At 39.6% G+C, this 13,538-nt stretch overlaps 1 protein-coding gene across 3 annotated transcripts in view; it reads left to right on the top strand.

Moving 5' to 3' along the window:
* The window catches only part of LOC114031654 (tyrosine-protein phosphatase non-receptor type 5), a 108,897-nt gene that overhangs the window by 35,971 nt on the left and 59,388 nt on the right, over window positions 1-13,538 (top strand). For 2 of the 3 annotated variants that reach the window (XM_027846795.1, XM_027846796.1), the window contains one exon: window positions 8,490-8,562. The exons of the other annotated variant lie outside the window; for it this stretch is intronic. In XM_027846795.1, coding sequence (XP_027702596.1) covers window positions 8,490-8,562 — 73 coding nt within the window. The remainder of the gene's footprint in view (window positions 1-8,489; window positions 8,563-13,538) is intronic. 3 annotated transcript variants of the gene reach the window in all.

Here is a 13,538-nt window from a genome sequence, read left to right as displayed (position 1 = left end):
ACCTGCCCTGGAGTCAGGAGGACCTGACCAAATTGGGCCTCAGACCAAACACTTGACTCTTACTAGCTGAGTGACCCTGGGCAAGTCACTTAACTCCAACTGCCTTTAAAAAAAATAAATAAATATTTTTATTTATTTATTTTTGTGATATGGCTAATATGGAAATATGTTCTACATGACTTCACATCTATAATCAATATTATAGATATATATCTGTACATATAGATATTATGGATAGATATACTATAATCAATATATTCCTTGCCTTCTCAATGGGTGGGAAAGGAGCAAGAAAATTTGGAACTCAAATTTTTTTTTAATATTTTAAAAATTAAATTTTAAAAAAAAAATTTTAAAAGACTATAAGATACAGAAGATTAGCCAGTTTGTAGCAGTTGAGAGAATTTCTACATTGGAAACTGTTAGACAAATGACTTAATCGTAAAATAATAATAATAGCTAACATTTCTATAGCACTTTAGGGTTTGCAAAGCATTTTTCATACATGGTCTCATTTTATCCTCACAACAACCCTGGGGGGTAAATGCCATTGTTAATTCCATTTTACAGATGAGGAAACTGAGGGATCCATGGATAGATTTCAGAAGGTCTATGAATTTGGATGGAAAAAAATGAGTTATCTGTTATTCTCACTGTCCGTAACTGAAAGTGAACATTTCCTTCAGTATTTAAAAACATTCTGAGAAGGAGACTGTAAGTTTCTGCCACCAGGGTCCATGACATAAAAGGTTAAGAACCCCTGGTCTAACTCATTTCTCTATCTTGTCCACAAGGATAACATGATGGATAATATCAAGTGGCATGCCCCTGATCTACCAGTCTAGACCCTATCAGCAAGGAAATGAGATTAGTCAGGCATGACCTCTTCTTGATTCTGGAATTGCTTTGGACTTTAAGACAGACCAAGGTTTGTACCCTCCTCTGACATTTTATAGGTTTGTGGCCAAGGGTAAGTCACTTAAACTCTCTATATCTCAGCTTCCTTATCTGTGAAATATAGAGCTTAGATTTAATGGCCTCCAAGGTCCCTTCCAGGTCCAGATTTATGATCCTCTAACCTTCAGTACTTAACCTCAAAAAGCTTTTTATAAAAATAAAATGAGAGTGAATGCATGTAAAGCCTTCTGAAAAACATTTTCTGAGTACCATAGAAATGTCAGCTACTATTATTATGAGCTGTTCATAAACCATCCCTTTAATAATACCTCCTAGAGTTTTTCCAGGAATTTAAGATCAACTCACTAGCCTACAGCTTGCAGACTTTTCTCTTCCCATTTTTGAAAATCGTAACATAATAAAGTTCTGGGCTTACTCTTGCAACCCACATACACAATTGCAGATCATGTCATCAGAGCAAGGCTGGCTACAGCCCCTCTACGTTCTAGGGATACCCCAAGGGCAAGGGAGTTCTGCTAATACTGTTGACTTGAGTTTCCAGTGTGGTGTGTTTGTCCAACATCATCTGCTTGTGTGCATTTACATGCTACGTACATTTAGTATATCCCCTGTACTGATTGACACAGTGATTAGCAGCCTGATATTAATGTGACCAATTAATGCCAATTAGGGTTTTACAAAAGAATATTTACTGAGAAGACATAGCACGTACAGAAGTTACAAAGCATTTCCTCCAATACCAAGGGCATACTCCTCCCTCTACCGTCTCAGGCCCTAGGAAGAGTGGACTCAGCATTTGCCCCTGCAAGTTGATGTCCAAATGCAGCATAGCCAATAGAGAGGGTTAATTCCTTGCCTGGGACTCAGTGTTTCATCTACCAGGTGACTTTACTGCTACCCTAAGTAAAACAAAGTTGTTTTTCAGGACTTTACTTGCACTTCACTGGGCCCAACTTTTTGAAAAATCGAGTATGGACACCAGTTCATGGACCTCCAGTGGCTTACTTTTCTGACCTTTCAAAGCCCACCAGGTTATAGCTGTCCCTAATACTCTTTCACTTAAAAGCAGGAAAAAAAAATAAATGAAAAAGAGACAAAAAAAACTCCAAATAGTTGGCCTCTGCGTCTTGGACCACATGCTGACCCTTATAGGAAGGGCCTGAAGCCTCTGCTGTACCAGAGACTGTAGTCTCAGTACACTCAGTTCTGGCTCAGCAATCAATCAAAAGACCTGTCTTCATTCAGTAATCAGATAAGAAACACTCTTAGAATACCTGCATGTGGTCGGAGTCAGGGAGCAGGATCTTTCCATTACATGACATCACTCACTTCCAGAAGCAGGCTCACCAAGCCTTCTCCACCTTAACCCTCCCCACAGTTAGCAGTAGGTAGAGCAAGCTGTGCAGTTGCCCTTCCCTGGGTCTGTAGAACCTCTCCCCTATTCTCTATAATCTCTCAAAGATCTTCTGACAGTGGCTTAGCAGTTGTATAGCCCAGGTCTTTTGGTGTTCTGGGAGGTAGTTCATCTGGGACTGTAGACTTGAAGAGAGAGAGAGAGAGAGGGAGAGAGAGAGAGAGAGAGAAACATGACCCACAGTCCTCAAGACATTTGAAATTTAATTTTTTAAATGCTCAGAAGAGAAAAGAAGGAAAGTCAGTAGGAAACACAGACAAAAAGGACATTTTTGAAACTAATATGTTGAATTTATTATGTGCTTTTAAAAGAAAAGCTAAGTATATGTAATAGAGAATTACTGTGTCATGTAAAACATACTGTTCTACTTTTCATATGAAAAAGCCCCTTTTATTTGGTGCTAAGTTCAGAACAAAAACAATCTGCAATATAGTCAGGAAGAATAAAATACCAGCAACAGTCAACCAACAAGAATCTATTAAGTGCCTCCTGTGTGCCAGGCACTGTGCTGTTAGCTAGGAATGCAAATACAAAGAATAAAATCATCCTTACTCTCAAAGAGTTTACATTCTGTGGAGGGTAGGGGGATATAACGTGTGTATATACATGTATATGTGTGTGTGTGTGTGTATACATATATATGTGTATATACAGGATAAATATATGCAGAATACAAAATAAATACAAGTTAGTTAAATACAAGGCATCTAGGTGGTACAGTAAATAATGCTGAGCCTGCAGTCAGGAAGAGTTGAGTTCAAATCCAGCCTCAGACACTTACTATGTGATACTGCAAGTCACCTAACCTCTTTTTGCCTCAGTTTCCCCAAATGTAAAACGGGGATAATAGTGGCACTTAACCTCCCAGCGTTGTTGTGAGGCTCAAGGGAGATAATATTTGTAAAGCATTCAGCACAATTCCTTACACATAGTAGGTACTTAATGAGTGCTAGTTTCCTTCTTTCCTTCCTTCCTTCCTATAAGATAGAGGAGGGAGTATAAGTAACTATGGTTCAAAGCAGGATATAATAAGTGTATGGAAGATATACAAAGTGCTGAGAAAATCCAGAGAATGGACAGATCACTTCTGCCTAAAGAGTCATTGACAGCTTCATGGAGGGGGTAGGATTTGATCTGGGCCTTGAAGAATAAAAAGGACTTGTAAATGCTGAGGGAGCTCATTTCAAGAACAGGAAGCAGTGTGAGCAGAGTTGCAGAGAACAGTCAAGCAAGGGGGCATGTTTGATGATTGAGGGAACGGAGATCAGTCAGATATTCTTGGAACCTCCATGTCACTGTAAAGGGCTGGTTTTTGAAAAGCTATTATTCCAGGCTTTAGAGCTTGGATTTTATTCTGTAGGCACTGGGGAGCTATTGCAGGAGAGTGACATGATCAGAGTAGTACATTAACAGGATCACTCTAGCAGTATGCATAGGCTAGATCAGAGAGCCTAGTTGTTGAAGGATGGCTAATTAGAAGGTTATTGAAATAGTCTAGAGCATGGGTTATGAGGATCAGTGTTTGGGTAATGACAATGAGAATGATATGAAGAGACATGAGAGACGTTGGGTCATTAAGACTTTGTGACTAATTGGATAAAGGGCAAGGAAGAGGCAGGAGCAAAGGAAGATGCTGAGATCTCAACTTTAGGTGACTATGAGAATGCTAGTGCCATTATCAGAAATAAATAAATCCTGTGGTGAGGCAGTTTTTGAAGGGGACATGATGAGTTTCCTCATTTGTAAAATGGAGGAGTCAACCTAGATAATCTCTAAAGTCCCTTTCAATTCTAACACTGGTTCTATAATTCTTTGAGTTCAATTTTAGACATATTTAATTTGAGATGATAGCAAGATATCTAAATGGAGAGGTCTATCACTCAGCTGGAAACGTAGCTCCAGGGCTAACAAGACTGGTGAAGGCTATAGATAAAGGGCCAAACTCAGATCCTTGGCAAACACCTATATTAAGTAGAAGAAGAGATTAAGGAGCCAGCAAAGGAGACAGAGATGCTAAGGTTAGAGAGGTGTGAAACTCAGGAGAAAGAAAGCAATGAAGATACAAACCTGGCCTAGAAAATTTGAAATTTGGAATTTGGCTATGACATCCTTTGGGGTTTCTTTCTCGGATTGACCAGTATATTCTTTCTATTATCTCTTTGCCTTCTGGTTCTAATAGATCTGATCAGTTTTTATTTATGATTTCTTGAAATATGGCATGTAATCTGGAAAGACTTACATGAACTGATACAAAGTGAAGTAAGCAGAACCAGGAGAACATTGTCACAGTAATAGCGTTATTGATAATGCATGATGAACTGTGAGTGACTTAGTTATTCTGATCAATACGATGATCTAAGACAATTCCAAAGGACTTATGATGAAAAATGCTATCTACCTCCAGAGAAAGAACTGATAGAGTCTGAATGCAGATTGAAGCATGCTTTTTTACTTTATTTTTCTTGGGGTTGTTTTTTTTTCGGTCTGTGTTTCTTTCATGACATGACTAACATGGAAATATGCTTTGCATGACTGCACTTGTATAACCTGTATCGAATTGCTTGCCTTCTCATTGAATTGGGGGGAGGAGAGAGAAGAGGAGAAAGAATTTGGAACTCAAATTTTTTAATATTTTTAAAATATCACATGTAATTGGAAAAAATATTGACATACAGATTTTTTTTGTCATAGTTTTCAAGTAGTTAACTGGTGATTCTTAGAGTATCACTTATTTAATTCTTTTCCAAATCATTTGTTTCCGATAGGTGATACCTTACATTTTCCTTCTATCTTTTCAGTCTTTCACCTTTTGATAATTTCTTGTTATCTAATGAAGGTATTTGTTTCTATTTACGGTCATCCATTACAATGCTGTCTGTTCGGAAGCTCTAAAAACCAAATCAAAATTTGATATAATTGAGAGAGCTCACTGGTTCTGGAGTCAGAGGACCTGAGTTCAAAGCCTGGCTCTGCTACTTACTAACTTTGTGACCTAGGGCAAATCACTTAACATTTTGGGGCCTCTGTTTCCTTATCTGTAAATTGTAGAGGTAGAGGTTAGACATCTAAGGTCTTTTCCAGTTTTGAGTGTGAGAGGGTGTGTAGGAGATAGATTTTCCTATAGGAAGTGACCATGTGGATGTCCTGATGGCCATTCAAACTCAACAAAACATGTAAATGGCACACTGAGTGTTCCCTTCACCTCAAAGATCAGAACAATTCAGCTGAACCAAGGGTTTACAAGAGAGCTAAGTAGGATCACATTGAGTAGTCTTGATTTCAGCAGAGGAGAATGAGTTCAGAATGAATGAGGCAGTAAAGTTCATGGGGAATGTAAACAATTAGAAGCTGGTAGAAATTTAAGTCATTAGTTCAGACTTTTCATTGTCAGGATACTCTCGATTCAATTCAAAAAACATTTATTAAGCTCCTGTGTACAAGGTACCATGCCAGGAGAGACAAAGCCAAAAACAATACAGTCCATGCCCTCAAGTTGCTCACATTCTAGCGGGCAGATACAGCATGTACACAGGTGAATAAAAAGAAAGTAATAAAAGGAGAAAACATTAACAAGTGGGCAGGAAGAAGGGATCAAGGAAGCCTTCACATCTGAAGCTATGTCTGAGCTCAGCCTTAAAGAAAAATACAGTTTCCAAAATATGGAGATGAGGATGGAGTGTATTCCTGAAAAGAGAGACAGCCTATTTGCAAAGACACAGGAGCAGGAGATGGAGTGTTGAGTTTGTAGCCCAGTTTGGCTGGAATATTCAGTTTATGAAAGGAAGTAATGTTAAATGAGGCTGGAAGATAGGTCGAAGACAAGTTATGTAGCCCCTTGGACAGCAGGCTTGGTTTGTCTTTTATCCTAAAAGCCATAGGGGGCCACTAAAAGTTTTTGATCAGGGAAATGACATGATCAGACCTGTATCTTAGGGAAATTATCTTTGCATATGTTGGGAACATGGACTGGAGAAGGGAGAGACTAGAAGCAGGCAGACCAAATAGAAGACTATTACGATAGTCCAGGTAAGAGGGGATGAGAGTCTGAATAAGAGTAGTAGTCAAATGAGTGCACGGAAAGGTACAAACATGAGAGATGTTGTGGTCATAGAACTGGCAAGACTTTTCAGCCTGATGGTGATGGAGGAGGGGTAAGGGAGAAGAAAGAGAGAAGGGTGATTCTGAGGTTATAAACTTGAGGGATTGGGAGAATGATAGTACCCTCAACAGAAATAGGACAGCTCCTTATGTCACTGGGCGTTCACTCCTTCATTGAAATCACAAGTCCAGGGGAGAGGGGAGATGTAAAAAGAGTCAGTTTCACTAGGATAGGCTGAATTTGCAGTGTCAAAGGGCCATTCCATTGGATTTGTCCTACTTCTGCTATTCCAAAGTAATGGTTCATTGTTTGCTGTCGTCAGAGATCTGGCACTCGGGCTCCCTTAGGTCTAAGTATGGTGAACCATTGGATTCCTGGCATGGTGGTTTGTGTGTGTGTGTGGCAGTCGGAGTTAAGTGACCTGCCCAGGGTCACACAGCTAGTAAGTGTCAAGTGTCCGAGGTCAGATTTGAACTCTGGTCCTCCTGACTCAAAGGCCAGAGCTCTATCCACTGCACCATCTAGCTACCCCTGGCATGATGGTTTTGAGCAGATGATGGAAAGACTTTGCAAGCCTGGGGAGGATCTATGCCAGTTTATCTGTCATAGTTCTTGTCCATCAAATCAACCCTTCTGTGTTTTCTGACTTTTCTCATCCTAGTGGTATGTTTATTTAGTCCATAGTCAGGCCTAGCTTGGCAAAAGGTTAAAATAAGGCTAACCAAATGGCAGATGGGCTTGTGTTTCCTCTTTTGTTCCCATGGTTTCTTTTTGTTTTAAACTTGTCACTGAGGAGAGGGGAAAACTAATGACACTAGTAAAGACAGGAGGAAAGGGAAAGGGAATAGACTAGGACATTTATAGAATCATAGACTTGGAGATATAGATTTCTAATGGACCTTAGGGATCATCTAGTCTAACCCCTTATTTTACAGATGAGGAAACTGAGTTCTAGAGAGATTAAATGATTTACCTTAGGTCTGACTTCTCAGACTCCAAAGTACCATGTACTAGATCATTTCGAATAACTAGGGCTGCTTAACCTGGAATGCAGAAAGTTTGGGGGAAGGAAATGAGAGAGTATGTGGAAGCCATAGAACCTGAGTTCTGGATCCTGCTCCTTATTATGTGTCATGTGACTCTGGGGGAGTAACTTCATTTCTCTGTCCCCCAGATTCTTCAACTATAAAATGAGGGAGGTGGATTAGATACCCTCTCAAGTCGCTTTCAGCTCTAAATGTGTTATGGTGTCTTCAGATATCTTCAGAGTTGTCATCCGTCACACTGGTTCTGTTTGACCACAGAGAACAGAGGAGCAGAGGCGGGTTACAGAGAGGCAGGTTTGGGCTTAATGTAAGGAAAAATGTCTTAGAGCCACTCAGAAGTGGATCTGGCTGCCTCAAGAGTCAGGACTACATCACTGAGGAGGTCTTGAAGCAGAAGGCCTCAGCAGAAGTCTTGCCCAGTTTATTGTAGAGGTGATTTCTATTGAAGCACATGTTTGTATAGGTACTTTCTGAAAGCCCTTCCATCTCTGAAGATGCTGTGATTCTGACTAAAATTACAGCCGAATCTATTTTACAAGGTGGTTTCGTGGGCTGGAAAACTGTACTTCTATTACACACACACACACACACGCACGCACGCACGCAGCAACTGCTCCAGCTCTTGTTGAAGAATAATTTGGAATACAACCTTCACTTCCATGCAGTGGTGTTCTATTAACTATTAAGCAAAGGGATAGGCGCCTTCCCTGGGAATTGAGCCACAGTACTTAGCTCCCTTGAGAAGGGGCCACGACTGCCTGGCACCCCCATGCTCTGACTGTTGTGGAATTCTTCCCTGACAAACGTGGAGAAGCCTTTGGGATAGATTGCAGATTGGTTCCTAACTTGGCTGCTCTTTTTCCATTCCTCCCTCTTCCCTCACTTTCCCTTTTACATTGAGGAATTGTATAGGAAGGGGCATTGAGTCAAAGAATTATGGCGGGTATTCATTGTCCCACATTTTCCTTTCATGGTTCTTCAGCAGCAACCTCTGCTTTCCTTCCTGCTGCAGGATAAAGAGCATCATACTTCTGATGACTCCGCTGGGGGGTCCCTGGACATGTGCTGTAGTGAGTGGCTTTCTGGTGAGTCCCCTCCTCCATTCTATATCCAGGTTTTCCACTGGGGTGGAATGTCAGCTCAGAAATAAAATGCCTTGCACTCAGTCTGGAGCGGACCGGTCAAAAGGGCACCTTTTTCATCTGCAGAGCTGCTGATTACTCTGATAATCAGAACCACTGATGCCAAGATTTGTGTCTGTCTTTGTTTTTAAAAACTCCTGAAGCTTTCCCCTCATCCTGATTTGGATGATTCTTACTGACTTGGGCGGTAAAGCATAGTAGAAAGGGCACTGGTGTAGGAGTCAGTACACCTGCGTTTTAACCCCAGCTCTACCACTTACATGTAAACATGCATGGACATGGACATACATGAGCATAAACATGGATATATAAACATGAGTCTGTGTAAACACAGCTGTTTGTGTCTGTGCATATACAGGGGTATGTATACATATATGTGTATGTATGTGTGTCCTGGGGAGGGGACTAAGACAAGGAAAGTAGCCACTCTACCCTTAGCTTTGTCTCCCTGGGAGCAGGAGGAGGCTCTGAGGTATGTGCGGTGAGGGTGGGTTGGAGTGTGACGGCCCCCACGGGGAGTGAAGCTGACAATTATGTAATGATGGTGTAAAAATACAGCTCGTGAGTAATCGTTCTCTATGCCTGCCTGCCCCATGGGAGAGGAAGGCCACGTGCTAGGCAGGTCTGCTCTGGATGACTAACACAGCTCCCACACACACTGTGCCCATAACATGGCTGCCACACATAGCTTGATTCCAGCACAACCCACTGGACACCAAGTAGGGGTAGGAGTCCAATCCTGTGGTCAGGGGACTGAAGGAAGCACATACATATACATATGTACCTGTACACACCAATGCACACACATTCCTGGACACACTCATGCTTACACACACACACACACACACACGCATGCATGCACGCATTCACTCAGGCCCACTTCATACATGTTCACCCAGGGACATTCATAGATACACACATATGCATACATGTTCATTCAGGTACATTGGCAAATACACACATAGGCACCACTGAATACATACATTATGTGTATATATATATACAATTATACATATATATGTATAGATATAGATATATACACACACCCCACAAATTTTCTGAGTTGTATATATGAACTTTCAAGAAGCCAGACAGTGTTACTGAAAATAAGAAATCTGTTGGGGGGCAACTAGGTGGTGCAGTGGATAGAGCACCAGCCCTGAAGTCAGGAGGACCTGAGTTCAAATCTGGCCTCAGACCGAACACTTGACACTTACTAGCTGTGTGACCCTGGGCAAGTCACTTAACCCCCCAACTACCTAAAAATTTAAAAAAAAAAAAAGGAAATCTATTGGACCTTAGTGGTACTTGTTCTCACTCAGGGAGCAAGAAAATCTCCTCTCCTGTTTCCTCCACCTTGAATCTCTTAGTCTTCTCCGTGCCTGCAACCACAGGCCAGTTTCTTTCCTCCAAATTAAGATGCCTCAAACCTTCCAAACCCCTTCCCTAGCACTAGCTATTCTAGCCCTCAGACCCTCATCTCAGCCCTGAGGAGCAACTGAATTTTTTTCTTTAAAATACTCATTTTTTAAAATTTTGAGTCCTCAATTCTCTTCCTTCCTCCAGCCCTGCTCGCACCCATAGATAAGGCAAGAAATATGAAACTCATTATACATGTGAAGTCATGCAAAACATATTTCTATATTAGCCATATTGCAGAAGAAAAGCAAGAAAAATAAAGTAAAAAATATGCTTCAGTCAGCACTCAGAGTTCATCAGTTCTTTCTCTGGAGGTGTATGGCATGTTTCATCATAAGTCCTTTGGAATTGTCTTGGATCATTGACTTGATCAGAGTGGCTAAGTCTTTCACAGTTGATCATCATTACAATATTGCTCTTACTGTGTACAGTGTTCTCCTGGTTCTGCTCACTTCACTTTGCATCAGTTCATTTAAATCTTCCCAGGTTTTTCAGGAACCATCCCCCCTGTCATTTCTTATAACAAAATAGCATTCATCATAGTCATATGCCACAAATTATATAGCCTTTCCTCAATTAGTAGGCATCCCTTCAGTTTTCAGTTCTTTGCCACCACCAAAAGAACTGCTATAAATATTTTTGTCTATGTAGGTCCTCATATTTTCTTTAATCTCTTTGGAGTACAGACCTAGTAGCAGTATTGCTAGGTCAAAGAGGGTATGCACAGTTTTATAGCCCTTTGATTTTGGTATCAAATTGTTCTCCAGAATGATTGGACCATTTCACAGCTCCACCAAAAGTGCATTATTGTATCTATTTTTCCACATCCCCTCTAGGATTTATCATTTCCTTTTCTGTCATGTTAGCCAATCTAATATATGTGAGGTGCTATCTCAGAGTTGTTTTAACTTGCATTTTGAAGAGCAACTAAGTTTCAAAAAATACTTTGAGAGATATCTGGAAGCCTCCCGTCTTTGTGAGGATTACCAAGAGGTAAGAATGGATGAAGAATCAGATCTCATGGATTCACATACCTGAATAACCATGGCTCTCTAAACCACCTCTTATCAATATCACAAAAGTGCTAAACCATGCCATACCAAGCAAACTACCAAAGAATAATTGTATGGAGCTAGAAAAAATAATAAAACTCATCTGGAAGGACAAAAGGTCAAGAATATCAAGGGAATCAGTTTAAAAAATACAGAAGAAGGCAACATGGTAGTACCAGGTTTCAAGCTCTATTACAAAGTGGTAATTGTCAAAACAATCTGGTACTGGCTAGGAAATAGAGTGGTGAATCTGTGGAATAGATTAGGTGCACAATTCATAGTAATAAATGACCATTGTAATCTAGTGTTTGATAAATCCAAAGGTCCACGCTTTTGGGACAAGAACTCACTTGACAAAAATTGCTGGGAAAACTGGAAAGCAGTTTGGCGGAAACTAGGCACAGACCAACATCTCACATCATGTACCAAAATAAGGTGGAAATGGGTAAATGATTTAGACATAAAGGGTGATATCATAAGTAAATTAGAGAGCAGGAAGAAATAGAAAGATAAGTTCCATTTAAAATAACTGTAGACAATGTACTTGGGAGTCTACCTGCCAAGGCAAACTCAGAGATTATATAAGCACAATTACAAAACATTTTTCACACATATAAAGACAGATCTAAACAATTGGAGAAATATTAGTTGCTCGTGGGTAGGCCAAGCAAATATAATAAAAATTACAATTCTGTCTAAGCTAATATACTTTTTCAATCAAACTACCAAAAAATTACTTTATAGAGCTAGAAAAAATAGCAACAAAATTCATCCAGAAGATCAAAAGGTCAAAAATATCAAGGGAATCAATGAAAAAAAAGTTAAAGAAGGCAGACTAGCAGTTCCAGATTTCAAAGTATTACAAAGAGGTAATCATCAAAATAATATACACAATGTACAGTAGTAAATTACCATAGTATTCTAATGTTTGATAAAACACCAAAATCCAAGCTTTTGGGGTAAGAATTCAACATTTGACAAAAACTGCTAGGAAAACTAGAAAGCATTTTGTCAGAAACTATGCATAGACCAACATCTCACAGCGTATACAAGATAAGGTCAAAATGGATAAATGTTTTAGATATTAGGGGTGATATCATAAATAAATTAGAGAAGCATGTAAAAATATACCTGAAGATCTATTGTTGAGGAAAGAGTTTATAACCAATAAGAGATAGAGAGGATTATGGGAAGTAAAATAGATAATTTTAATTATGTGAAATTAAAATGCTTTTGCACAAACAAAACTAATGCAACCAAAATTAAGAGGAAAACAGAAAAGTGGTGGAAAAAATTTTACAGCAGATTTCTCAGATAAACGCCTCATTTCTCAAATAAATGGGGACCTGAGCCAAATTAATAAAAATAAGAGCCACTCCCTAACTGATAAATGGTCAAAGATATGAACAGGCAGTTTTCAGAAGAAGAAATCAAAGCACTCTATAGTCATATGAAAAAAAAAATGCTCCAAATCACTGTTGATTAGAGAAATGTAAATTAAAACAACTCTGAGGTACCACCTCACATCCATCATATTAGCTAACATGACAGAGAAGCAAAAAGATAAATGCTGGAGGGGATGTGGGGGAAAAAAGGTACATTAATGAACTGCTGGTGGAGTTGTGAACTGATCCAACCATTCTGGCAAACAATTTGGAACTATGCCCAAAGGGCTATGAAACTGTACCTGCCGTTTAACCCAGAAATACCACTACTAGGTCTGTATCCCAAAGAGATCAAAGAAAAGGGAAAGAGACCTATATGTACAAAAATATTTATAACAGCTTTTTTGTGGTGGCAAAGAATAGAAAAGTGAGGGAATGCACATAAATTGGGAAATGGTTAGACAAGTTGTAGTGTATGTATGTGATGTAATATTATTGTGCTATAAGAAATGATGAGAAAGATGTCTTCAAAAGAAAACCTGGGAAGACTTAAATGAACTGATGCAAAGTGGAGTGAGCAGAACCAGAACATGTACACAGTAAGAGCAATATTGTAACAATGATCAATTGTGAAAGACTTAGCTGCTCTGATCAAAGCAATAATCCAAGATAATTCCAAAGGACTCGTGATGAAAAATGCTATCCACCTCCAGAAGGATAACTGATGGACTCTAAGTGCAGAATGAAGTATATTTTTTTTACTTTCTTTAGTTTTCTTGCTTTTTCCCCCACAACATGGCTAATACGGAAATGTCTTACACAATTTCATGTGTATAATTGATATTATATTGCTTGCCTTCAGGGGGTGGAGATGGCTAGAGTGAGGGAGAGAATTCAGAACTCAAGATTTTAAAAGCTGAATGTTAAAAATAAATGAATAGGGGCAGCTAGGTGGCAGAGTGGATAGAGCACCGGCCCTGAAGTCAGGAGTACCTGAAGTCAGGAGTTCAAATCTGGCCTCAGACTAAACACTTGACACTTACTAGCTGTGTGACCCTGGGCA

The sequence above is a fragment of the Vombatus ursinus genome, unplaced genomic scaffold (assembly GCF_900497805.2).
Source record: "Vombatus ursinus unplaced genomic scaffold, bare-nosed wombat genome assembly UNPS02015202.1, whole genome shotgun sequence".
Lineage (NCBI taxonomy): Eukaryota > Metazoa > Chordata > Mammalia > Diprotodontia > Vombatidae > Vombatus > Vombatus ursinus.
The sequence above is the reverse complement of the archived record's forward strand: the minus strand, read 5'-3'. Positions and strand labels throughout refer to the sequence as shown.